The sequence below is a fragment of the Geotrypetes seraphini genome, chromosome 16, assembly GCF_902459505.1.
Source record: "Geotrypetes seraphini chromosome 16, aGeoSer1.1, whole genome shotgun sequence".
Classification (NCBI taxonomy): domain Eukaryota; kingdom Metazoa; phylum Chordata; class Amphibia; order Gymnophiona; family Dermophiidae; genus Geotrypetes; species Geotrypetes seraphini.
The window spans coordinates 31,683,891-31,710,479 of NC_047099.1; the positions used below are offsets into that span (position 1 = coordinate 31,683,891).

Sequence of the window (26,589 nt, forward strand, 5' to 3'; positions counted from 1 at the left end):
TTTACATTCAAGAGAGCTGGACATTTAGCGAGTTACAATATGCAGATAGTCAGAGGAAATACAGAGTACATCAACTTTAAGAATGCGAAAATATAAAATATACAGTACACTAAGAAATTTCCGAGAGGATTTGTTAGGAAAAAGATCGCGAATTACAAAAAAATACATCGAAAATTACAATATACAGTTTAAGAATTTTCAGGGGGGACATATTAGAAGAATTGTCCCGAATTGCAAAATATGGTTTGATTAGGATTTCAGAGGGGGTATATTGGGAACGAGAAAAAAAAGAAGTGTTCGGTGAAGATTCTGTTTAGGTGATATACTTGTCGAATAAGGCAGTTTTTATGAGTTTTCTAAAAGCGTTGTAGGTCAGTCCAGCTTTATTAATGTAGTTGTCTAGCCAGTGTTGTTGTTTGTTTGCTTGGTATGCGAAAGTTCTATCCAGAAAGATTTTGTATTTACAATTGGTAATGCTTGGGTATGCAAAAAGATAGCGGTTTCTGGTTTGTCTTATAGGGCTGTAGAATACAAAGTGAGATAGCAAGTACGTAGGAGTTAGTCCCCAAACTAGTTTGAAACATATGCAGGAGAACTTGAAAATTATTCATGCCTCGACTTACAGCCAGTGCAGTACTTTGTAGTAGGGGGTGACATGGTCGCTCTTTTTTAGTCCAAATATCAAGCGGACCGCTGTGTTCTGAATAATTCTAAGTTTTCTCACTGTTTTTTTAGGTATACCCATATAAACGATATTGCAATAGTGCAGAGTAGAAAGCACTAGTGATTGCACTAGTAATCTGAACGATAATGGGTCAAAGTATTTTTTGATAGTCTTTAATTTCCATAATATCAGGAAACATTTTTTTACCACTATATTCATGTGTTTGACCATTGTCAGGTGTGTGTCCAATGTGACTCCCAATATTTTTATTGTATTAGTAATCGGGTAATCGTGGTGTTTTATATGTAACGTTGTGTTGGTAATTTTATCCGTTGGGCTTGCAAGGAAGATTTTTGTTTTTTCTGTGTTAAGTTTCAGTTTGAAGTTGATTGTCCAATGTTCTATTTCGGTCATAATATGAGAAATGTATTTTGAGGTTTCATTTGTAATGCTGTTCACTGGGATTAAAATGGAAATGTCATCTGCATATATGTAGTAGATCAAGTTTAGTTTTTGCAGTAAGTGCCCTAGGGATGATATGTAAATGTTGAACAGTGTGGGTGAAAGTGATGAGCCCTGTTACAGTATAACTTTTTCAGTACAAATTTTTATCCTAACTTGATACATACTAGGGATCTAATACCAATATACATAATATATAGTTTACAGGTTTACAATTTACCATTGTTTTTACCAGTGCAAGATTTTAGGTGCCCTGTATAAAATCAGCCCCTATGGGATTGATATTCAGTGTGGTTTAAATAGGCAGGAGAGCTTCTGCTCACTTAAACCACTCTGAGCTGGCTGGCAATCAATATCCAGTCACAACAGAGGAGTCACCCACAAATCGGTCACAATGTAACTTTAAGTGCTCAGGAAGTAGGAAGAAACAAATGAAGAACGTGAGATGAAAGAGCAGACCGTTTTGGTCATTCCAGCTGTACCGAAGTGAGTTCTCTGAGGAAGCTGGTTGGCGAAACACGTCAGAACCCGCAAACCTTCTAGACTCCTTCAGTTAAGTGCATAAACAATTTTAAGTACAACAATGGCTAGTAATGAATGATACTACGGTAGCAGAGAAAAGGCAAACATTTGATTCCCTACTCTTCCACTAGATCAGTACGATCCAACAACCAGAATTTGCTAGTAATTCCCTCTGTCCATGAACTATTCTACGATACCACTCGAAAGGCTATCTTTTCAGTTACCGCTCCCATGCTTTGGAACGCACTATCACTAGACATCAAGCTAGAACTTTCTCTGGAAAATTTCCAATCCAAAATCAAAACCTTTCTCTTCAAGGACGCCTACAATGCCTGATATTTCTCTTCTTCTCCAAGCATTAGCAGAGAACAACAAACGCTTCCTAAGAAGCGACCCCCCCCCTCCCTTTTGTGGTTTCCTTCCTCCCCCATCTCACTTTCATTTTATTTTTATCTCAATGTAATTATATTCCCCCATGTCCCTTCCCACTACTTATGTCAGTCCTTGTCTGCTTTTAACTCCCATTTTATTTGTTTATACATGATATTGTTTTTAACTTGAGCACTTAACATTACATTGTGACCAATTTGTGGGTGACTCTTCTGTTGTGATCGGACAGTTTGGATGTTTTGATTTACCCTTAAGAGTCAAGTTTGTCCCAGTTGGTAATTTTGGGAATCAATATTCAGCAGCATTTAACTGGGTAGTGGAAATCTTGAATCACCTCCTGCATGGAAATATCACAAGAAGGATTTCAAGAGAAACGGAAAATAGAAATGCATGTGACTTCAAAAGCAAACACACCACGACACTCTTAGCAATATAAAACAATATAAGAGCTATAAACATAACATGGGAAATACCAAAAGTACAATCCAAATTAACAGAGACATTTCTGAAATAGAAAAATTGGTAGGGGTGGACCAAGAACTTTCCTGCATACAAGTATAAAATATAAAGCTAGTGGTGTAGTAAGGGGTGTGTGTGGGGGAGGGGGGTCTTCCCTGGGCGTGGTCTTCCTCAGGGTGCTGGCACCCCTCCGCCTCCTCTCCGTCCCCCCTTCCTACTCCTCCTTCTGCTGCCCACGCATGTCCATGCCCCTTCCTCGTACCTTTTTAACTTCAGCACGAGCAGCGCCAAAGTTGCTGCCCACGCCAGCTTTGGTGCTTTCACTATTGTCACTTCCGGGAGGAAGTGACGTCAGAGAGCTCCGAAGTCAACGCCAATGCACTTATGTGCAGGAGTTTTTGATCCACCCCTACTTCTGTGTGTTCTTTGGCTCTGCTACGCAGGGGGTTTTCTCCTTTCTTTGGGTTTTCTTGTGGATTTAACTGGGCAATGCTAGTTGGCTCTGGGCACCCCAGCACAATGCAGGTAGTGCCAGGGCAGTCCAGGAATAGAATCGGACAGACCTGAAAGTTATACATGCATCAGTACTGATTATCTGCTGACGTCTATATAACTTCCAGGTTCACCAAAGACCCGGATATGATCCCGCATTCAGTATCTCAGGTGCTTTAAAAAAAACAAACCTAAAAACTCTGACTGTCGAGGCTGAAAATATTTTAAAATTTTTTTAACTTTTCTTCTTATTGAGCCATGATTTGTTACTTACTGTTCATCATATGGTGAATCGGAAACCTGCAGCACCGAGGCCTGGAAATCTTGAATCACCTCCTGCATGGAAATATCACAAGAAGGATTTCAAGAGAAACGGAAAATAGAAATGCATGTGACTTCAAAAGCAAACACACCACGACACTCTTAGCAATATAAAACAATATAAGAGCTATAAACATAACATGGGAAATACCAAAAGTACAATCCAAATTAACAGAGACATTTCTGAAATAGAAAAATTTTCAGTGAACGTCTCAATAAAGAATAAGAGCCGCCCTGTTTATGATAAAAAAGTCAAAGAAAGGATCCTTAAAGAGGAGGGACCTTCTTTAATAAAGAAACAGAGACTGTGATGATGGGACCAGATGATACAGTGGATCTGGCTTTTACCTATTACTGTATCTGTGATGGCAGATGAAGTTTGTAAAACCCGTCTAGCCTTTGCCCAGTTTATGTTCTAGTGTCATGCCACAGTCCAAGCTTCCCCCTTATTTCTGTGCATATTCCAGGCTTCATCACCCGCCCTGGGAAGGCTGTTCCATGCAGTCGCCACCTTTTCTGGAAAGAAATATCTTCTGATGTCACTCTTCAGTCCACACTTTTGTTGACTCGCATCTCTGGTTTTATAACATTCTTTCCTGTCAAAAGGGGTTTATTTTTGAAGATAAGATTCCGATGGCAGTGGCGTAGCGAGGGTGATTGAAACCCGGGGCGATGGCACCCATTCCCACCCTCTTTTTTTTGCCCCCCTGCTCCTTTCCGACCCCCCCTGCCGCTCATGCACACCCCACTTCCCTTTTCCCATATCTTTTTAATTTTCCAGGTGAGAGCAACAGCACGAACTTGCTGCCTGCATCGTGTTGGCTATCCCACTTCCTAGGCTTTGGGGCCCAGAAGTGACGTCAGAGAGAGGCGACACCAATGCGGGCAGCAAGTTGTAATGCTGCTTGCACAGGGAAAATTAAAGAGGTACAAGAGAAGGGAAGGGAAGGGAAACTCGCGTGCAGCAGGGGGGGTGTCAGGAAGGAGGAGGCATAGAGGAGGACAGGTGCCTGTGCCTCTTACATAAATTGCACCTGGGGCAGACCGCCTCCCCCCCTGCACTCCCCTTATTATGCCAGTGTCCAATGGCATCAACCTTTTGCCCTAGGAATCCTAATAACCACTAGTAGGCATTGGATTTAGAGTAGAGAATGACAATGGGACAAATTTTTCCCCGTCCCCGAGGGAACTCAATTTCCCGTCCCATTCCCGCGAGATCTTTTCCTGTCTCTGCCCCGTTCCTGCAAACTCCATTCTCATCTGCACAAGCTTCAAACACTTTAAAATCATAAGTAGCAACATTCTAGAGCTCAGATTGTGATGTCATAATGCCTCATTCCACCAATGCCTAAGCTCCGTCCTCATCTGCACAAGCCTCAAACCCTGTAAAATCATAAGTAGCAACATTCTAGAGCTCAGATTGTGATGTCGTATTGCCTCATTCCACCAATGCCTAAGCTCCGTCCTCATCTGCACAAGCCTCAAACACTAAAAATCATAAGTGTTTGAGGCTTGTGCAGTTAAGGCAGAACTCACAGGAATGGGTCAGGCAAAACTCACAGGAACAGGGAAATTTGTCCCCGTATCATTCTCTAATTTAGAGTCCAATAACTTCCCTCCCCTCCCCCCAATATCCTGTTCAGCCTTTGTCTGTATGACCTCTGTCTTCTGAAATACAATATACCAGAAAAGTTTCTATTTCTGATGCCCCTTCTTCCCAGAATTCCCTCTCTCGCTCACCATCATTAAACTAAGCCCAAGTTGTAGGCATTCCTGTAACTATAAGGTAACCTTATTCGCTGATGATGCCAAACTATGCAATATCATAAACGGCTACAATCTGCAGAATACTATGGAACAGGACCTCCGTACTTTAGAAAGTTGGTCCTCTGTCTGGCAGCTGGGCTTCAACGCCAAGAAATGTAAGGTCATGCATCTCGGAAATGGAAATCCATGCAGAACTTACACCTTGAATGGAGAAACTTTGACCAAGACTTCAGCAGAACGAGACTTGGGAGTGATCATCAGTGCAGACATGAAGACTGCTACTCAAGTGGAGAAGGCTTCATCTAAGGCACGGCAGATGATGGGTTGTATCAAGAGAAGTTTTGTCAACAGGAAGCCTGAGGTCATGATGCCATTATACAGAGCCATGGTGAGACCTCATCTAGAATACTGTGTGCAATTTTGGAGGCCACATTACTGTAAAGATGTGCTCAGAATTGAGTCGGTTCAGCGGATGGCCATCAGGATGGTCTCGGGGCTAAAGGGTCTCTCGTACGAAGAGAGACTGAACAAATTGCAGCTCTATACTCTCGAGGAGCATAGGGAGAGGGAAGACATGATTGAGACATTTAAGTACATCACGGGACGGGTCGAGGTGGAAGATGATATCTTTCTTCTCAAAGGACCCTCGAACACAAGAGGACATCCGCTCAAACTCAGGGGAGGGAAGTTTCGTGGAGACGTCAGGAAGTACTTCTTCACGGAACGAGTGATAGAGCATTGGAACAAGCTTCCAGTACAGGTGATCGAGGCCCGCAGTATCCCAGACTTCAAGAATAAATGGGATACCTATGTGGGATCACTGCGAGAGTCATACCAATCAATAGGGTCACTAGGATATAGACTTAATAGAGCAGGTCAGTAGAGTTAAGGGGGCCAGTAGACTTAAAAGGGGGCCAATGGTATGGGCAGACTTGATGGGCTGTAGCCCTTATCTGCCGTCATCTTTCTATGTTTCTATATACTGTACTTCCAAATAACACATTAACATAGTAAATGATGGCAGATAAAAACCATGCAGGAACCAGAGTGGAATTGTCCAGATAAGAATGATGTGCAACAAAAGTGTCCTCCAATCCGTCTGGTAATATGACTATTTTTATTGTTCAAACATCAAAACGATACATTCACCAACTCAATGACTCGACATTGTACATGTTTCGACATTGTACATGTTTCGATCATCAGGCCTGCCTCAGGAGTCTAAAAATCGCGAATGATAACATGCGAATTATGCAGATTTGACCAAGAACCAATCAAAATGGAGTATCATCATGGTACAAATAGAAGCAATTCTGGAGACTGTCATTAGGATGGTGTTGAGCGGATGGAAATCCTAATGACAGTCTTCAGAATCGCTTCTATTTGTACCATGATGATACTCCATTTTGATTGGTTCTTGGTCAAATCTGCATAATTCACATGTTATCATTTGTGATTTTTAAGACTCCTGAGGCAGGCCTGATTGCCGAAACATGTAAATGTCGAGTCATTGAGTTGGTGAATGTATTGTTTTGATGTTTGAACAATAAAGATCATCATATTACCAGACGGATTGGAAGACACTTTTGTTGCACATCATTCCTATCTGGACAATTCCACTCTGGTTCCTGCATATTTGTATTTGTGGTATTATTTTCTCCTGTTTTATCGTCAGATAAAAACCGTGTGCAGTCCATCTAGTCTGCCCCACTAGTTGGCCAGAGCCACGGTCATCGCACTAGAATACTAATTTAATTAGGAGCGTCGGGAGGATGTCTTTAAAGGTACTTGTTAGGACATGTTACCTTAATGAGGGTGGGACCTATGCAATGACGTAGTAAGGGGTGGGTGGGGGCAGACCGCCCCAGGGCACCGTCTTTGTGGGGGCACCTCTTCTCTCCTCCCCCCTCCCGTGTACCTCTTGAAATGTTCGCCAGTGCGAGCAGCTTCTTCCGCTTGCTGGCCATACTGGCTTTGGCTCCCTTCTGACGTCACTGTCTGGTTGCTACAGGAGGGCAAAGTGCCTTGTACAAGGTCACAAGAATCATCAATGCCAGAAGTATGATTTAGTTATACTGTAAGTTCACTGCTCTGACCACTGGGTAACTTCTCCACTGTTCTGAGTTTCCTGTTTAAGTGGAATTGGCCCCAGTGGCGTAGTGATGGAGGGAGGTGCCTGGAGCATTGGCGCCTGACATCACCATCTGTGTGCCCCCTATTCTTCCCTGCCACTCGAGCACTCCCCCCAAATACCTCTTGAAATGTTCACTGATGTGAGTAGCAGTTTCCACCTCCTGCTCATGCCGGCCTAGGCTCCCGTGACCAGGAAGTGACATCAGAAGGGAGCCAAGACCAGCATGAGCAGGAGGTGGAAAATGCTGCTCGCGCTGGCGAACATTTCAAGAGGTACGCAGGGGAAGGCAGAGAGAAGGAGAGGAGAGGTGAGGTGTTGGCGAATGTTTCCAAGAGGTACAGGGGGACAGAGAGGAGGAGAGACGCCAGGGCCCCCAGTAAGATGGTGCCCAGGGTGGTCCACCTCTCCAGTGGGTATAGTAAGGGGGCGGTCCACCCCGGGCGCCGTCTTGCTAAGGGTGCAACACCCCTCCTCCTCTCTGTCCCCTTGCTCCTCTCTTTGCTATACATGCATGCCCCTTACCTTCCCCTATACCAGGGGTAGGCAATTCCGGTCCTCGAGAGCCGGAGCCAGGTCAGGTTTTCAGGATATCCACCATGAATATGTATGAGATGAATTTCATGCACTGCTTCCTTGAGATGCAAATCTATCTCATGCATATTTATTGTGGATATCCTAAAAACCTGACCTGGCTCCGGCTCTCAAGAACTGGAATTGCCTACCCCTGCCCTATACCTTTGCTGCCCGGGACCACCGCCTAGGAAGTGATGTCTGAGGGAGAGCCGACACCGATGTGGGCATGCTGCTCACGCTGGAGAAGTTTAAAAGTTATGGGGAAAAGGGAAGGTGTCGTGCGGAAGGGAGGGAGGGACGCCCCCACCCTGGCGCTGCTTACCCCTACTATGCCACTGCACCTCCCTCACTCCCCTTACTATGCCACTGCCTCTTGAGCTACCAGTGAAGAAGAGTAGGGCCAGATAAATGGTCTTCCTAAAAAAAGGATAAGAGGCCTGAAGAGATCCAAACAACAATTTTATTAAATGACAGGTTAGAAGAATGCTCAGTGTCCACCAAAAAGCTACGACTCAACACAGGGCTATATTTGGCACTTAGAAGCCTACATCAGGAGTCGTGATCTTATGGTAAATGAATAGTCATATAAATATTAAGTGAGAGCATACAGCCTTGGAAGCACAAAACAGGCACAAACATTTCTGGCTGTAATATCAAACACTGTTGTTACAACCCAACAGCATTCTGTACTACAACACCATGAGCCTTCATTTACAATTAGCCAACAGTTCACCGCCTCCTTTTTTGCTCAGCCATCTCAGTGACAGTCCTCTGGCTGGGTGGACTAAACCAGGACAGTGGCTTCTTTTGAGATATGGTACAATCAGACCCTTGAATTTGCCAGTAGTCATTAATCACCTCCACTGGCCAAAGGAACAGAGAGGGCAGACCTAGGAATTGAACCCTGGTCTTTTGGATGACAGTCCAGAAAACATGTAATACAATATCAATCAGAGGCTCAAAAAAAAAGCAACTCCAAAAGGTTTGATTACGTTAACCCACTTTTGTACTCCGAATACTGGTTGACAATTCAGCACAGGATGTCTTACAAAATTCTTGGCCTTGTATACTTCTCCCTCCGTATACATAGGGATTAGGGGCAGAGATAGCCCACGAATAACTTTTATGGTCGATTCTGACCCACCCCGCCTCCCTCCTGCCTCTTGGACCTCCCCAGACTTTACCTGGTGGTCTAGTGGTGAAGCGTGGCAGGAGTGATCTTTCTACGGTCCTGCCCCGTGCAGAGCCGTCATAAAAAATGGCTGCCATGAGTTCCCGTTGTAGTCTCGGGAGGTCCGGGACGCAGGAGGGAGGCGGGGGATGGATTGGAGGAAAAATTCACAAATAACCGAATTTGCGAGTATTAAACCTGTGAATTTGGAGGGGGAAGTGAACATAAATTTCATTACTCAGGAGTTCCCATATATTTTCCTGTCTACTGATCCCTTAGTTCCCGGTACTTACTCTATGGTCCTCACAACTCAATCAGCTGGATCTTTAGTGTGATCAGTCCTTCCCTCTGGAACACTCTCTCTTCTCATCTTTATCTAGAGAAATTATTCAACTTTGGGTTGAGGACTTTCCTATTTCAGTATGTTTTTGACTAGGTTTTAGCTGTTCATGAGCCTTAATATGGTCCCCCCATGGGGTGAAATACTCAGCTCTGCAATTTCTGCTACTACTATTAATAATTTCTATAGCACTACCAGATGTGCACATTATATTCAGGTACTTTCTGTCCCTAGTGGGCTCACAATCTAAGTTTTATACCTGGGGCAATAGAGGGTTAAATAGGGTTACCAGATATCCGTGAAAACCCGGATATGTCCTCTTTTTAGAGGACTGCCCGGATGCCCAGACAGATTTCCTAAACCCAGAAGTTTGTACGAGTTTTGGAAAGCCCGATCTCAGGGCTGTGAGCATGCATGATGTCACACACATGGTGCACAATGTCATCGCATCGCATCTGCCCATACTCGGAAGCCCTCCAGATGTGGCCCCCAAGCTCAGGGAAAATGTAGGAACATGACTGGGGGGTGGAACAAGGTCAGGCCGGGGGCAAGATGGGGCTGGGCCAGGGATGAAATGAGGGGTGACTGGGGGACAGAACAGGGCGGAGCCACATGTCCGCTTTTTTTTTTTCTTTAAAAATCTGGTAACCCTAGGGTTAAGGGATTTGCTCAAGATCACAAGGAGCTGTAGTGGGAAACGAACCCTGATTACCAGAATTTCAGTCTGTTGCACTAAACATTAGGCTTCTCCTCCATGCCATGTCTCTCCTTCTCTATCCTGTTGTTAATGTCATTCCTTTTCCTCTCTTGACTTAATACTGATTTTTGAGAGTTATACTAAGGGCTGGCATATCAAATCACAATAAACTTGAAAAGAAACCTTTGTTAATGGTGTGATCTAAATGTCTAATCATTCAGATCTTAAGCAATGTGCCTGGCATGTTTCAGCACATGGAACGCTTGCATCAGAGGCAAAATAACACTACTTCTAGAACAAGGACCACACCTTCGCAGAAACCACTTAATACTCCAAAGCCTGCCTACAAATAACTCCCTCAGCTCTAGAAAATAAAAAAACAATAAACCAGATCTCTATCTACCAAAAATGGAGGGAAAAAGCCTCAGAGGTCCAGAGGTGAAACTGCTATTTCAGCACGTAAATCGACACCTCATATAAGGGTCAAAAAAACCCCTCCATATAATAATTTAATACAGCATGTAATATGTTTAAATGAGAAAATAAATAAACCAACACTTATCTTATGGCCCAACAAGACTGGCTTCACAAACAAGCTTCTTCAGGGGATCCAAGTGCATATGTTCTGTTCACAACACAGTACAGTACTTGAATCCCCTGAAGAAGCTTGTTTGTGAAACAGATCTCGTTGGGCTCTTAAGTGCTGGTTTATTTATTTTCTCATTTAAACATATTACATGCTGTATTAAATTATTATATGGAGGTTTTTTTTGTGCCGATGAAAGATATTGCATCCTTATATGAGGTGTCGATTTACGTGTTGAAATAACAGTTTCACCTCTGGACCTCTCAGGCTTTTTTCCTCCATTTTTGGTAGTTAGAGATCTGGTTTATTTGGTTTTGTTTCACAAGTTTTGGATCTCTTGTTGTTGCGTTGAAGTGGTACTCTAGAAAATCACCAGACTTTGGGCCTTTTGATCCATACCATGATTCAAATTTTGATCTTCTAATATGAGTTGCTTTTATCCACGGCCACTGGTTAATATTTTGTTTCTCTTGTTTTCTGGACTTCATTCCTGCTTTGGCTACTGGTTGCCTCTCTTTTTCTTGCTCTTGACTGCTAGGCCATAGCACTGTTGTGTCCTTGGATTGGCCCTGTTTGTTTTGAGATGGAAATAAAATCAGCTTCTTCTCAGATAGTCATTTTCAAACATTAGCCCTCTGGTCAGCAGGGTCTCCCCACTTCACTTACGTTACACATATAATGGTGCCATGACTTAGAAACCTGAGGTAGTTTCTCCTTCTTTTTCCAGTTTGGAGGAGCTCCTTCTCGAACAGCTTCCTATGTAGACAGAAGCAGAAAGCACAATAGTGTCTGAGTTAGGCTGAGGGGGGAAGGAGTGATGACTGTTGAGTGCTGGTCATGGATGTGTTTGATGGTCTGGTCTGTTCTGGCATAATGATATCTATATTGAAGCTTCTTGTATGCCTTATGTAATTTTATATTTTGACGTATGTTAGGGTTTAGCCAGTTTTTGCCTTAAATGATATTCGTTGATGCAATGGTAATGTCATATGCAATTTGATTTTATATGTAAGTATGTAATTTGTTATAGTGTGTTTTTGTATTGTTTTGTACGACAAATGTTAATGTTTTATTTTGTATGTTCATATGTAACTTGCCCTGGATAAGGACGGGAGAAAAATAAACAAACAATTATAGCGCCCAGACTGCTCTTTCAGTCACCACTGTCCCTGTCCCAAGCAACAGACCCTCAAACTGTCTATTAGTTTCTTTACTAAAGAAATCTCATTACGTTGCCCTCCCCTTTCAATATTCGCCTCCTGCACATGAAAGATTCAGCTTTAGAAGACCATCTACAATAATTACAACAATATTACACAATTATAGTGGCTTGTACTAAGTCATTGATGATGTCACAAATTACAACTGAGGCAAAGAGAGATAAAGTGACCCATTCCAACATCTTTTAAAGAAAGTAAGTGCCAAATTAAAAATGAGGCACTGATTCCTGTTTGCTAACTTTATCTGCAAGATACTCCATAAAACTGATGAACCCTGCCTTCAGAAGACTGAAATTGGATCACTGAATCTACAAGCCAAGCAGTGACCTACTGTTTTGACTCAAGCAGGAAGTCTTAGAATGGGAAAAAGTTGGAAACACAGGCAAAGTAAAGAGAAAACTGAGCACAGAGAGGACCGGCATAGCACTTGTAGTTGCCAACCTTCATATCAAAGATGACACTAAATACTGAGGGACCAGGAAGGATGCTCAAGGTCCATCTCTGCAGCAAACCTAATTGCAGATGGAATATAGTACTGTATTGTACGGAGTGTAATATCTTGTAAGGCCACTAGGTAGCACTCTTCTGTTTTAGGAATTGAAGCATTGTGTGCTAGATACTTTCTGTTCAATTCCTGTTTTTACTGATCTCTTCACTGGAGACATGCTATATGTTCATTGTCTCAAGCAGTAATAAGTTGAAAAGCCCAGTATACTAAATAAAACCATGTTTTAGATTCCTGCTGTGTCATAATGGAACAAGTTCACTCTATAACAGCATTAACCCTCCCCCTGTACCTTGGCTGCAATCATATATGGAGGGACAATCTCAGTGCTCATCTCCTGAAAAAGCTCCCGACATTGCATGGAAATGAAGTCACCAGCCAGTGGGGACTTTACAATGCCTAAAGATATAAAATAAAGCAAAACAAACATTTGTAAGGAAAACAAAATTATATATATTTAAAAAAAACCTCGCCAGCAGATGGAAAAGAAAAATTACAAAAGAAATTAGCCCAAACAGCAAAAGAGGGAAAAGCAAATCAGACATCAAATTAAATTCATACGCAAAAAAAAGAACAGGAAAAGAAACCTAATATTAACCAATGCTAGGTTTTACCAAACTGCGGAAAAGCTTTTTACCATGGGCCGGCAAGGTAAATACACCGATGTTCATAGGAATTGAATGAGTGTTGGAGTATTTACCTTGCCAGCTCGTGGTAAGAATCTCTTTTGTGGTTTAGTAAAAAGAGCCCCAAAATAAAAACACACTCCCACCTTTCCAAACAGATCTCACTTTCAGGATATCCACAATGAGTATGGACTTAGCTAGGAAAAATTTAATTTGCAGAGTTTGATTCCCTTGAAACCTAGGGCTGTAGTCATCTACGCCGTTGGAAGTCCAGAGCTTTGAATCCCCACCCTAGACACAAGTGATTGAAACAGATGCAATGCACCTACCTTGCTGTAGTACGTAACCATCATGCACTGGGATGGCTGTGGTGTGAGTAGCTCCACTGTCCAGTACTAGTCCAGTAGAACGTCCATTTGCAAAGCTCAGGGGAGAATGGGTTAAGGAATTAAGTTGGAAAAGACTCTTCCTTGTTAGATGTTAAATACCTTTTACTTCCCGGGACCTTTGCCGCCATCTCTCCCTCTTTAGAGGCTCTCTCCTATTCCGTTCACCAACCTGTTACCATCAGGAATCCCCCACTTATATGGACTCTTCACTCATATTCTCTTCTCTGTATCTTATCAAGGATCCTACTGCTTGCAAGATCTGTCATCTGTCTCTTTGCTTTATCTCCAACCTGCTCGGAAACCTTCCCAAGAGGTTTCTCCCTTACTTCTTCTACTGACTGAGCTGTCATCTTGGATTCTCCTGCGATCTCCAAATGGATTACGTTTCTATGTACGATGATGGGGATGAAACTCACCTCTGTACCCAGAGTATGTTGGAGATGATTTCATTTCCTAAGCTTCATGGCTAATGCCTGCCTCAACACTTGCATTGCGCCAAACAGAGCTCCCTGGAGGTCATAAGGTATCATATATACAAACAGCATATCAGGATACATTGGAAATTTGTTTTATTCAAGCAAGTGCTGCCCAATACAATTGGGACAATATGGCCTAGATTCTGTAAGTGGTGCCTAAATCGGCCCTTGCCTAGAAAAAAAGCGGCAGTTGCATGTCAATCATACTTAGGCACCGTTAACAGAATTGCGGCTACTGGCACATAAGAAAAAACTTAGACGCCACTAATGTAGGTCATGGTTTTAAAGGCCTACATTTCTGGTGACTAAGGTGTTTGGAGAACTGTGCCTAGTGATACCTCTTGTTGTTAACTTCCTCTCTAATTAAAGAAACAAAGAAATGTCCATAAATTTAAATTACTGCTACATGTAATACAAGTGAGTCAAGTATAGGAAAATCAAGTCGTGACATCACTGATGAGGTTGGCTCTTAGGCATTGGTAGAATGAGGCATTATGACATCACAATACCAGCTCTGGTTACCAGAGACTGAAACTTGGCCCGTCTTAACAGTAGCCCACATTGATAACTTCCCCCCTTTAGTAGATTTGTCACCAGACAAAATAAGCAGTCACAGAGAATCTTCTCGGAATATTCCCTGATGAATGAGGCCTTTATACTATGTGGTTTTCCTCAAGAGACTACTCCCCCACCCCTCAGCAGAGCCTCTGTTTTTGCTCTTTCCCATCCAGTTTTTTTCAGTTCCTTAGTTCTGGTTTCAGCTACTGTTCTCCCCTCTTCACTGTGAACCTTTTTCTTCTTAAAGCAGTAGCCAGTCCAAGGCCCTGGCAGCAGTAGCACCTTCTTTTGAAGAAAAGAGGACTAGAGAATGAGTCAAGAACTGCTTTGCTCCCAATCCAGTTCCATGTACTTCAAATTTTAGAGTTACCAGATGTCTGGATTTCCACAGACATGCACTCCTTTTCGAGGACACATCCGGGGCGTCCTTACAGCTATTCAAAACCCAGCACTTTGGGATTTGAAAAGCTGCAGTTAGGCCTTGGACCAGCCCTTGGTTTAGAAAAGCAAGGTCTGTGGGGGGAGGGGAGGTCGTGACGGTAAGAAAGTCCAAGAGAGGGAAGGGAGGGAGTATTTGATTATGGAGAAGAAGACCTTAGGTAGAGGGTGTGGAAGGATACGCTGTGAGCACAGCAGTTTTACAGAGGAAGAAGGCCGCAATGTTGTAATGTTCAAACATCAGCTCTGTCAGCTTTTCTCGCTTGGCCCTAGTGTTCCACTGGAAAAGGAAAAGGGAAATGTCAGGCTTTATCTTTATTAGTGTAGTAATAAGGGATACAGAATACATAAAATGACAACAGAACGAAACGAATAGCTGAAAGAACTCTGTGGTCTCATTCTAGAACTCTTAATTTTATTATTTTTTTTTAAATATGTCTTCTGGGAGGGAGTAAAGCAAACCAAATTGGCAGGGAGGCTCTGTATCTACTGCTACTACTTGGCTGCCTATTAAGATGTTTCATTATATCCTAACGACATTATGAGCACCATATTGTATCTAGATGGTATGTCATATGATTGTTCTAATGTACACTTATTAAAGTGTCGCAATATAAAGCCAGTAGTTATTTATTCAAAGTTCACACAAAAATATTGAAAACAACCGTATAATCGGCGGAACCCATCAACCCAACATGTTTTGGCACATATTGCCTGCTTCAGGGGGCCAAAATTAAAAACTGTCACGTGGCCAAATGATCCACCGAGAAATTAAATGCAATAAAATAAGAAAGGGGTGAGGGACTCTGAGATGACGAGGGAAGGTCTGTATATGTGAGGCAGGGAGGGGCACTGGCAGTGGTGTGCGTAGCAAGGGTGAGAGGCGCCCTGGGCAGTGGTGCCCCTCCCCCCCACTCTTCTCTGCTTCCCTGCTCCTTTCCCACCCACCCACCCCCAGCTGCACAAGCGCATCCCTTCCCTCGTACCTCTTTAACTTTTCTAGTGTGAGCTTTGCTCTGATGTCACTCCTTAGGCAAGGGTCTAGGAAGTGACATCAGAGAGTTGATACTGGGCGTGAGCAGCAGGTTGGGGTTGCTGCTTGCACCGTCGAAAAGCTAGAAGTAGAGTGGGGGGGGAGGAGTGAAGGCACATGCGTGGTAGGGGGTAGGAGTGGGATGGAGCGAGGGGGCGGAAAGGAGAATGGATGTTGGCGCCCCCACCAAGACAAAGCCCGAGGTGGACCTCCCCCCCTTACTATGCCACTGGGCATTGGGCTGGAAAGGGAAGGTCTGTAAAGATGAGACAGGGAGGGGCACTGGATTGGAGAGGGAAGGTCTAAAAGAAACAAGAAAACAAAACCCCACGAAAAATAATCAAAAACAGAAAATAGTAGGATAGAATAGTAGATGTCAGCTGGGGATTAACGCACACGGTTTAGTCTTAACGATGAAGAAATGTGCTTTATTGGTGAAAGGTCTAAGACAGCGAGGAGCACTGGTTTGGGGAATATGGGTGTATACAGTATATCCCACCAAAAGGTATTCAAAAGAGATTGTGGAGGAAAATGGTCTCGGAAACCTACTTGGATATGGATACTCCAATCCGAGGATATTTTTAATGCAATGCCAAGTTGTTAAAGTTTATGACTTCCATCACTGACCAAATTACTTCCACCAAATTGTACTGTATCATACATTACTTTTTTGCTTTTTACAAACAGTAAAACATCACTTATCTTTTAAAGTGTGCAGAGTACTGATAAGCCAGACGACCCATTTCGCCGCTAAATGCGGCTTTTTCAAGGGTTCTCAGGATACTAGATTTCAGTCTCCCGCCTCATTTAAGGCTGTTTATTTCTGCCTGTCTACCTGGGATAAGAAGGGACTGGGAGTTAGTGAAATGGGAAGTGAGGGTCTGTATCTGGAGCATAGGTGTAGTTTGCTTGCTTAGTTTGTGATGGGGTGCAAGGAAGAGAAGGTCTTACTGGTGGTCAAGAAGGAGGCCGATTTCAGCACCAGCGCCTGAAACATTTGGAGGGACACTCTCCCCCTCAGGTTCCCAAATTCACTTATAATATGGAACAAAGAGGGACAGATGACAGGAAAATAGGGAGGAAGAGTCTCTAGATGGGATAAGAAAGTGTTATGATAAAGAGTTTGGATGGACGACAGGTGCTAGGTTAGTAATAAAAGAGGAAAGTTAGGTCAAAGGATTCTGAGTTGGAAGCCTCAGTCATAGGCCTTAAAAGAAGGATCATGAGGACTTATATACAAATAATTACTAATAAAAGGAAAAAGTGAATTGTGTCTCAAAAAAATATAACAAACTTGGGCTAGATTCATGAACCTGCCTGATCGGGCCCAATCCAGGCAGGTCTGATTAATTCTTAAAACAAAAATATGCAGATGGGGGTGATCGGAGGAACGCCCCCATCTGCCTACCCGGATCGCTGGTGTGCGATCCCCGCGCAAATCATCTGTTTTCCCTGCAGATGGTCTGTGCATGCGTTTTGTGTCGGGTTTGTTTTTTTATTGCTAGTTTGTTTTTTGACATGTGCCAACTCTCCTGCTCTTGCCACCCAGACTCTCCTGCTCTCTGCCGCCTTCCCTGCAGTGCATGCCCGCGGGTTTAAAGCGGGGCTGCACTTGGCAGGCAGCCCTGCTTTAAACCCGTGGGCTTACACTGCAGGGAAGGTGGCAGAGAGAGTCACACTTCCTGCCTTCTCTTTCTTTCCCTGCACCCTTTTATTGTTTTGAAATCAGATTCAAAGCAGAGTTCAGGGTAGAGAGCAGAGCAGGGACAGGAGCCACACGATTCCCCCGGTGCTGCAAACCACTTCCTATACAGCAAGATCGGGGCAGAGAGCAGGGCAATGAAGCAGGAGAGTCAGCAGAGACCTGTGCGACTGGACCCCAGCAGTCGCTTCTATTCTTGATCGGCCAGCCCAATTGGTGTCCCAAATTTGTTTGGTGAATCACGTCCCTGCCTACTTTGCATGCGTTTCCTCTCATTTGCTTGCACGGATTTGAAGCAGATCGCTGGAGAGGTTTGTGAATTGGGCCGGAGGGAAATCTGAACGCTAAGGGGTTGCAAACCGATCGGTACACAATCGGTTTGCTTAGTGAATCGAGCCCAGGGGTGGGCAGCCGGGTTTTCAGGATTTCCCCAATGAATATGCATTGAAAGCAGTGCATGCATATTCATTGGGAAAATCCTGAAAACCTGACTGGATTCTGGCCTTATAAGATGAGTACAATGAACTGAAAGATATCTGATTAGTATAATGAAGAAAAAAGACCTCAAATACCCCATGTGTCAAAAACAAAGTTTTTGACAGACACTCATTTAAGGGTAGAAGGTACTACTGCAGGTCAAAAACCTCATTTTAATGCTGCTGTAAATCTTATTTGTTACTTATTAATATAACTGTGTACAATAAAAAAATATTTGGGGATCTTTTTTGAATGCTTTGAAAATATCTCATTCCATTAATGGCAACCCAATTCACCTGCCAAATGGTAAAACGCCGACTGAGAAAACATGTTGGGGAAGTAGCGGTGAATATTAACACTAAGGCGTTCTTTTATTAAGGTACGCTAAATGCTAAGTTGCCCATAGGAATATAATGGATGTCTTAGCATTTAGCGCGCTCTAAATCAGTTAGCACACCTTACTAAAAGGACCCCCAACTGCAGAGAAACGAAGTTGGCGAGTTTCCAACAAAAGCAACCCTATAACACGCCAAGAGACACAGCTGAACTTTCCCCTGATGAAGCCTAGTGTGAAACGGTTAGGCCACCATTGGGAAAAGAGAAGTGCATTTTCAATTTTTTTTTTTTGGGGGGGGAGGCTCAGCTGTGTGCACTTTTGTTGATTTTCTAGTTCTTGCCACAAGATCAGTGTTTTACCAGTTTGCTCACCATAAGAACATAAGAATTTGCCTCCACTGGGTCAGACCAGAGGTCCATCCTGCCCAGCGGTCCGCTCCCGCGGCGGCCCATCAGGTCCGCGACCCGTGAAGTGGTTTCTGACCACTTCTATAACCTACCTCAAGTTCTATCTGTACCCCTCTATCCCCTTTTCCTCCAGGAACCTATCTAAACCTTCCTTGAACCCCTGTACAGTGTTCTGGCTTATCACCTCCTCCGGAAGCTTGTTCCATGTGTCCACCACCCTCTGAGTAAAAAAGAACTTCCTGGCATTTGTACTAAACCTGTCCCCTTTCAATTTCTCCGAGTGACCCCCTAGTGCTTGAGGCTCCCCACAGTTTGAAGAATCTGTTCTTATTCACTTTCTCTATACCCTTTAGGATTTTGAATGTTTCTATCATGTCCCCTCTAAGTCTCCTCTTCTCCAGAGAGAACAGCCCCAGCGTTTTTAACCTGTCAGCGTATGAGAAATTTTCCATACCTTTTATCAGTTTAGTCGCCCTCCTCTGCACTCCCTCGAGTACCGCCATGTCCTTTCTGAGGTACGGCGACCAATATTGAACACAGTACTCCAGGTGCGGGCGCACCATTGCGCGATACAGCGGCATGATGACTTCCTTCGTCCTGGTTGTGATACCCTTTTTGATGATGCCCAGCATTCTGTTTGCTTTCTTTGAAGCTGTTGCACATTGCGCCGATGGTTTCAGCGATGTGTCAACCATCACCCCCAGATCCCTTTCCAGGTTACTCACCCCTAGCCGTGTTCCCCCCATATTGTAGCTGAACATCGGGTTCTTTTTCCCTACATGCATGACTTTGCATTTCTCTACGTTAAAGCTCATTTGCCACTTATTTGCCCAGTCTTCCAGTCTCGTTAGGTCCCTTTGCAGGTTTTCACAGTCTTCCGTGTTCCTAACCCTGCTGCAGAGTTTGGTGTCATCAGCAAATTTGATAACCTCACATTTTGTCCCCGTCTCCAGATCATCAATAAATATATTGAACAATAGAGGTCCCAGCACCGACCCCTGTGGAACTCCGCTCGTGACCCATTGCCAGTCCGAGTATTGGCCCTTTACTCCAACCCTCTGTTTCCTGCCTGCCAACCAGTGTTTGATCCATCGGTAGATATCCCCTTGCACCCCATGATTCCACAGCTTTTTTAGTAGCCGTTTGTGAGGTACCTTGTCGAAGGCTTTTTGGAAGTCAAGGTAAATGATGTCTATGGATTCCCCCTTATCCATCTGGCTGTTTATTCCCTCGAAGAAGTATAGCAAGTTTGTGAGGCACGACCTTCCCTTGCAGAAGCCATGCTGGCTTGCCTTCAGTTGCCCATTTTTTTCTATGTGTTCGCAGATTGTGTCCTTTACCATTGCTTCCATCATCTTTCCCGGAACCGAGGTCAAGCTCACAGGCCTGTAGTTTCCCGGGTCACCCCTTGATCCCTTCTTAAAGATGGGCGTGACATTTGCTATTTTCCAGTCCTCTGGGATCTCTCCAGTTTTTAGGGAGAGGTTACATATTTGGCGAAGTGTCTCTGCTATTTCGTTTCGTTTCTCAGTTCTTTTAGTACCCTTGGGTGGATACCGTCCGGGCCTGGTGATTTGTCGCTCTTCAGTCTGTCTATCTGTCTGAGGACATCCTCTTTGCTTACCTCTAGTTGTACCAGCTTTTCGTCGTGTTCCCCGTTTATAATCACCTCGGGTTCTGGGATATTGGATGTGTCCTCTCTGGTGAAGACTGACGAGAAGAATTTGTTTAACCTGTCAGCTATCTCTTTTTCCTCCTTTATCGCTCCTTTCCTGTCTCCGTCGTCCAGTGGTCCCACTTCCTCTCTGGCTGGTTGTTTCCCTTTCACATACCTGAAGAAGGGTTTGAAGTTTCTTGCTTCTCCTGCCAGTCTTTCCTCATATTCTCTCTTTGCTTTCCTGATCTCTCGATGGCATTCTTTCTGGTACCTTTTGTGCTCTTCCTGGTTCTCCTTTGTTGGTTCCTTTTTCCATTTCACATTTTTCTCTTCTGCCCTTGATGGCATTAAAATGAGGTTTTTGACCTGTGATAGTACATCCTGCCCCTAAACGAGTGTTTGTACAAAACTTTGTTTTTGACACCCGGGGTATTTGAGGGGGGTTTTCCCCCTCATTATATTTAATCAGATATCTTTCAGTTCATTGTGCTCACTTTACAAGTTTGACTTATACAAATAATTATCTAATGTCAAGAGCTAGGAGGCGGCTAGTGATAAGGTATACTCTATTAACCTTGGAGTTTTCTTTCTGGGTGCTATTCATTTGAAAAAGAGATTATCCAGCCTCCTGCTAACTTACAATTCAAAGTGGATTATAAATCATTCAGGTACTCAAGCATTATTCCCTAACTGTCCGGGCAGGCTCCCACTCTATCTAATTTACCTGAGGCAATGGGGATTAAGAGACTTGTCCAGGGTCACAAGGAGCCGTGCAGGATTTGAACCCACAACTTCAGGGTGCTGAGGCTGTAGCTCTAACCCAGACATGGGCAACTCCAGTCCTCGGGGGCTGGAATCCAATTGGGTTTTCGGGATTTCCTCAATGAATATGCATGAGATCTATTTGCATGCACTGCTTTCAATGCATATTCATTGGGGAAATCCTGAAAACATTACATTACATTAGTGATTTTTATTCCGCCATTACCTTGCGGTTCAAGGTGGATTACTGAAGAGAATTTCTGGACATGTCCAGAGGTGTTACAGAGTAGAGCAGGTTGCTTCAGAGGATTGAAATGTTTCATACGGTGTTAGTTCGTCTTCATGGATTTCTTGGATAGCAGGGTTTTTATTTCTTTTCTGAAAGTTTGTAGTCTGGGGTCGCAATTAGTAGATTGGAGAGTTGGTGTTCTAGTTTTGCTGCCTGTGTGGCTAGAAGGCCATCGTACAGTTTTTTCCATTTTATGTCTCCGATTGGAGGGTATGTGAATGGTGTCTGGGTTCTCCTGTGTCTGGTTGTGGTAGTTTGGATTAGGCAGTTGTTCAAGTAGGCTGGGCTGTCACCATTTATGGATTTAAATAATAGACAGTATAATTTAAAATAGTATTCTTGCTTGAATTGGGAGCCAGTGTGAGTCGAGATGTGCCTCGGTGATGTGGTTGTGTTTTCTTAGTGAATAGATTAGTCTCAGGGCTGTGTTTTGTACTGTTTGTAGTTGTTTTATCATTGTTGTGGGGCAGGGGAGATATAGGATGTTGCAGTAGTCAAGGAGACCTAGGACTAGGGGCTGGACCATGAGCTGGAATTGTTTTCTGTCGATTGGATTCTGGCCCTCGAGGACTGGAGTTATCCATCCCTGCTCTAACCACTGTACCACACACTCCCCCCCCCCTTCATAGTGTGCTTAACAAAAGAACTAAAGGGTGATGACATGGGGAAAGAAGATCTGTATCTCTGACAGGAAGGATATGAGTAGCTGTGGGATGGTGAGATAGTGAAATGAGAAGGAATTTTAGGAATAGCCACTTTCTTTTTTTTTTTAATTGAATTTTTGGTTTCTTCCTGCTCCTTTGGCCTTCCAGCTCAAGTTTCCAAGTTTAATCTATATTTGACATACACACCATTGACAAGAATCTGGTCAGTTTACAATACTAAAAATTAAGATACAATTTTTTTTAAAGGGGCCATTTAAAAATAACATAAGTGATTGGGCAATGATACCATGATATTTCATTTGAGATCAACTAAAAGGGGTTCCCCTAATTTTTGACCCCCCCCCCTCTTACCTAGCTCACCCATTGCAGTAATGTTTCTTGACCAGGGCTCACAATCTTTGGCTCACTCGGGAATCTATGTTGCTACATACACTGACTAAATTAGTTCCTTATACCTTATTTAACTGTATAAACAACTTGCCTTGAGTTTAGCCTCCCATCTGCTTATCCCAGCTCACTCTGTACCATCCATCTTATATCTGCATTTGATCCCTAAGCTATAGGCTAAGCTGTATTAGAGAAAAGCATTAGCGTCATATCTGTTATTTGAATGTTCTGATTTGTGCTTATTAGATGCTTCATAAGTATTATGTCTCCCTTTTGGGTTATATTATATCTCTCTTATTTTAATTTCAGTACTGTTAATAAGAATATCTTTGAACTTTTTCATGGCTATTACAGTAGAGTCTCAGTTTACCGAGACTCTCATACAACCGGAAAAAAAAAAAATTGCCGGTAGAAAAAAAATGTCCCCCCGAAGCACCAGTGGCAACGGTCCTGAGCTGCAAACTACACCTCCCTCCCAACCCAAAGCACCAGCATGGCATTATCCTGAGCCGCAAATACTCCCTCCCTCAAGTTTCCAAGCCACAAAGCAGCTACGAACTCCCCTCCCTCCCGCCCTGAAGCACCAGTGCGGCGGCAGTGGTCCTAGCTGCAAAGCCCTTCTCCCTCCCTCAAGCCCTGAAGTGGCAGAAGCAGGTGGCAATCTTGAGCCATGAATTTCCTCCCTCCCTCCTTCTTTTCGCTCTCTTCCTTACCTGAAGCGCAGTGGTCAGCAGGAGGCAGCCTCAAACCAGGCTGCTCACGGCCAGTCCCAGCAGGGCCTTTCCTCTGATGCATCACTTCCAATGCATCAGAGGAAAGGCCCTGCGAGGGCTGGCCGCAAGCAACCTGTTTTGAGGCTGCCTTCTGCTGATCTCTGCTTTTTAGGTAAGGAAGAGAGGGAGAGAGAGTGAGGGTGTTCGTGGCTCAGGACCCCCGCCTGCTTCTGCCACTTTGGGGCTGGAGGGAGGAGGGCTTTGCGGCTCAGGACTGCTGCCACAGTGGTGCTTTGGGGCCGGAGGGGGGAGGAAATCGCGTGAGTGTTAGACAAGGTTTCTAACACATACTCAATTAACCAGAAAACCAGTTAGCCAGTATCCACTAATCTCTGTGGGTGCTGAATAACAGATTCTACTGTAATAAGTTTCAAATTACTGATTTTGACTTTACCTCATTCCTTGTATTTATATTTATATTTGGTCTTTTTACTACTGTTATGCTGCTAACAAAATTGTAAGTTTTATGTTTAATTATACCTGCTGTACACCTCATCGGATGAATTTCTACATAAATGTGGTTAATAAATCTGGTACTTGTGCACCTTAATATCAACCAGTAGATGTTGCTGTTAAGCGATGGCTCAGCCTCCTTTTCCTTCCCATACTCCCCTCTTCAGGAGCTGTGAGCACTGCTGCCACACCATCCACAGTCCCAGGGAGTAGAATATGATCCCAGAAATTAAACCTTGGCTTTCTGCACAGCAGTACATAGTACTTACCGCCGAGTTGTTAGGCCAGCCCTAGCAGCAGTCTTGTAATCTTATATAGATATCGATAAATATATCTTAGTGTTTGTGCCACAGTGCATCTATTGGTCATTGTAGTCCCAGGATTCAACATTTCCCTTGACATGCTTCTTCACAAACCAAAGCTGGATCAAATCAGCAGTAATGACCTGATAACTGCTGCATTAGCTGAGAAAGAGGTGTCACACTTCCTGGTTGGTTCGTTTGTTGGATGAGACCGTAGTAAAGTGAGACAGGGACAAGAAACGGAACTGAGATGGATATGTGAAATGAAACGATGAATGACAATCATAAACAAGTAGGCATGCAGTGTATTCCTTCCAGTGTATGTGGTCTTAGTCAGAAGTATCATTCATTGGGTCATGTTTAATTAAGAGATACTTGGCAGGGTCAGTAAGACAGTGAACAATTGAAAGAGCTTTCTCTGGTAGAGAATGAATGGGGACAAATTTTTCCCCGTAGAAACTCAGTTTCTCCATCCCATCCCCTTGAGTTTTGTTGCTGTCCCTGTCCCATTCCTGTAAGCTCTGCCTTAATCGCACAAGCCTCAGACACTTATGATTTTAAAGTGTTTGAGGCTGGCGCAGATGAGGACAGATTTTAGGCATTGGTGGAATGAGGCTTTATGAGATCACAATCTGAGCTCTAGAATGTTGCTACTTAAGGTTTTAAAGTGTTTGAGGCTTGTGCAGATGAGGACAGAGCTCAGGCATTGGTGGAATAAGGCATTATGACATCACAATCTGAGCTCTAGAATGTTGCTACTTATGGTTTTAAAGTGTTTGAGGCTTGTGCAGATGAGGACAGAGCTCAGGCATTGGTGGAATGAGGCATTATGACATCACAATCTGAGCTCTAGAATGTTGCTACTTATGGTTTTAAAGTGTTTGAGGCTTGTGCAGATGAGGACAGAGCTCAGGCATTGGTGGAATGAGGCATTATGACATCACAATCTGAGCTCTAGAATGTTGCTACTTATGGTTTTAAAGTGTTTGAGGCTTGTGCAGATGAGGACAGAGCTCAGGCATTGGTGGAATGAGGCATTATGACATCACAATCTGAGCTCTAGAATGTTGCTACTTATGGTTTTAAAATGTTTGAGGCTTGTGCAGATGAGGACGGAGCTTACAGGAATGGGGCATGGACAGGATAATAACTTTTCAGGATGGGATGGGACAATTAGTTTCCACAGGGATAGGGAAAAATTTGTCTCCGTGTCATTCTCTTGTCCTTCTTTAATCCTATATCTCCAATACCAGGCATGCCTTGTCTTAGAAAGGTGCCCAGGAGTCCTTCTTTTAAACCCAACACACTTGCTGGGCTAATCTGCTAAGAGTCTTTCCATTGGGTAAAGAGGCCTTTTTATGGAAACGGGCAAGAGGAAATGAATTTTTCTCATTTAAAACAAGCTCTCTCCCACCTTCAAACTCCTACCACCTCTGGCAGAGATATCTACTGAGGAATGTTATCAAGGCATCCTACTGGAAAAGCGATCTTCAATTAAATATTATGCTCAAGAACCATTGATTGGATGTTCTTATACTGGTTATCAGCTCTCCCAGTAAAGCATGTGGCCAGGAGTCACCTCTTAAGGCAATAGCTCTCTCATTGGAACAACGAGCTGAGAAATCTTTTTACAGTGAACAGGAACTCTACCAAATGCACAAGTCAATCTTTGTGTATCAGAATGAATGATGCCATGAATAAAGGCTCTTCTCCTTTAGCCCTACAAAGTCAAGAGGTCTTCCAGCAAAAGTTTCAAGTTTATTAGGATTTTTATATACCGCCTATCAAGGTTATCTAAGCGGTTTTACAATCAGGTACTCAAGCATTTTCCCTCTCTGTCCCGGTGGGCTCACAATCTAGCTAACGTACCTGGAGCTATGGAGGACTGAGTGACTTGCCCAGGGTCACAAGGAGCAGCGCGGGGTTTGAACCCACAACCCCAGGGTGCTGAGGCTGTAGATCCAACCACTGCGCCACACACTCCTCCACTGGACTAGGTAATGGACATTAGCTCTTTTACTGGACAAGAGCCTTCGCACTTGAACAAAATGGTCACAAAGAAGACAGACACGGTGGAAGGGAAGAGGTACAGTACATACCGGGGCCTCGGACATCAGCACAGGATGTAAGTTCGGTTCAGACTTGATGTGTTTGCTGTATGTGTGGTCCAGGATGGCCTGGAAACAGTCCCAGTCTTCAACTGTGCACCCCATATGAGAGAGAAAGAGGAAACAGGTAGGAGGTATAGAGGGGGGAGGGGGGAGAGATATAAAAACAGAGCAGAAAGGAAGAGCAAGGCATGAGTTTAATTGAAAGGAGCGGGTTTAAAATAGAAAAAAAAAAAAGAAAAAAGGCGTGTGGTTGGTATTGTTAGGGAGCAGAGCAGAAAATGAGGGTCTACGGCGAAAGAAAGGTGAAAGCATGCAGACAGACAGACAATGTGACTAAGAAAGAGACTGATAGCATGTAAACAGGCCATATAGCTAACAAGAGAGTGACAGCATGGAAAAAGGCCCTTTACCTGAGAGAGCACAGAGACAAGCCCTATGAATGAG

The 26,589-nt window shown here is 43.7% G+C and overlaps 2 protein-coding genes across 4 annotated transcripts in view; one reads left to right on the plus strand and one right to left on the minus strand.

Moving 5' to 3' along the window:
• Nucleotides 1-26,589, plus strand: part of GNB2 (G protein subunit beta 2) — a 212,245-nt gene that overhangs the window by 62,958 nt on the left and 122,698 nt on the right. The gene's annotated exons all lie outside the window — the stretch shown is intronic.
• Nucleotides 1-26,589, minus strand: part of ACTL6B (actin like 6B) — a 46,421-nt gene that overhangs the window by 9,907 nt on the left and 9,925 nt on the right. Inside the window, exons 4-9 of the mRNA XM_033923770.1 lie at nucleotides 26,134-26,234; nucleotides 14,973-15,070; nucleotides 13,259-13,353; nucleotides 12,596-12,702; nucleotides 11,245-11,334; nucleotides 3,264-3,325 (exon numbers count right to left, since the gene is read on the minus strand). Of these exons, the coding sequence (XP_033779661.1) occupies nucleotides 3,264-3,325; nucleotides 11,245-11,334; nucleotides 12,596-12,702; nucleotides 13,259-13,353; nucleotides 14,973-15,070; nucleotides 26,134-26,234 (553 nt within the window). The remainder of the gene's footprint in view (nucleotides 1-3,263; nucleotides 3,326-11,244; nucleotides 11,335-12,595; nucleotides 12,703-13,258; nucleotides 13,354-14,972; nucleotides 15,071-26,133; nucleotides 26,235-26,589) is intronic.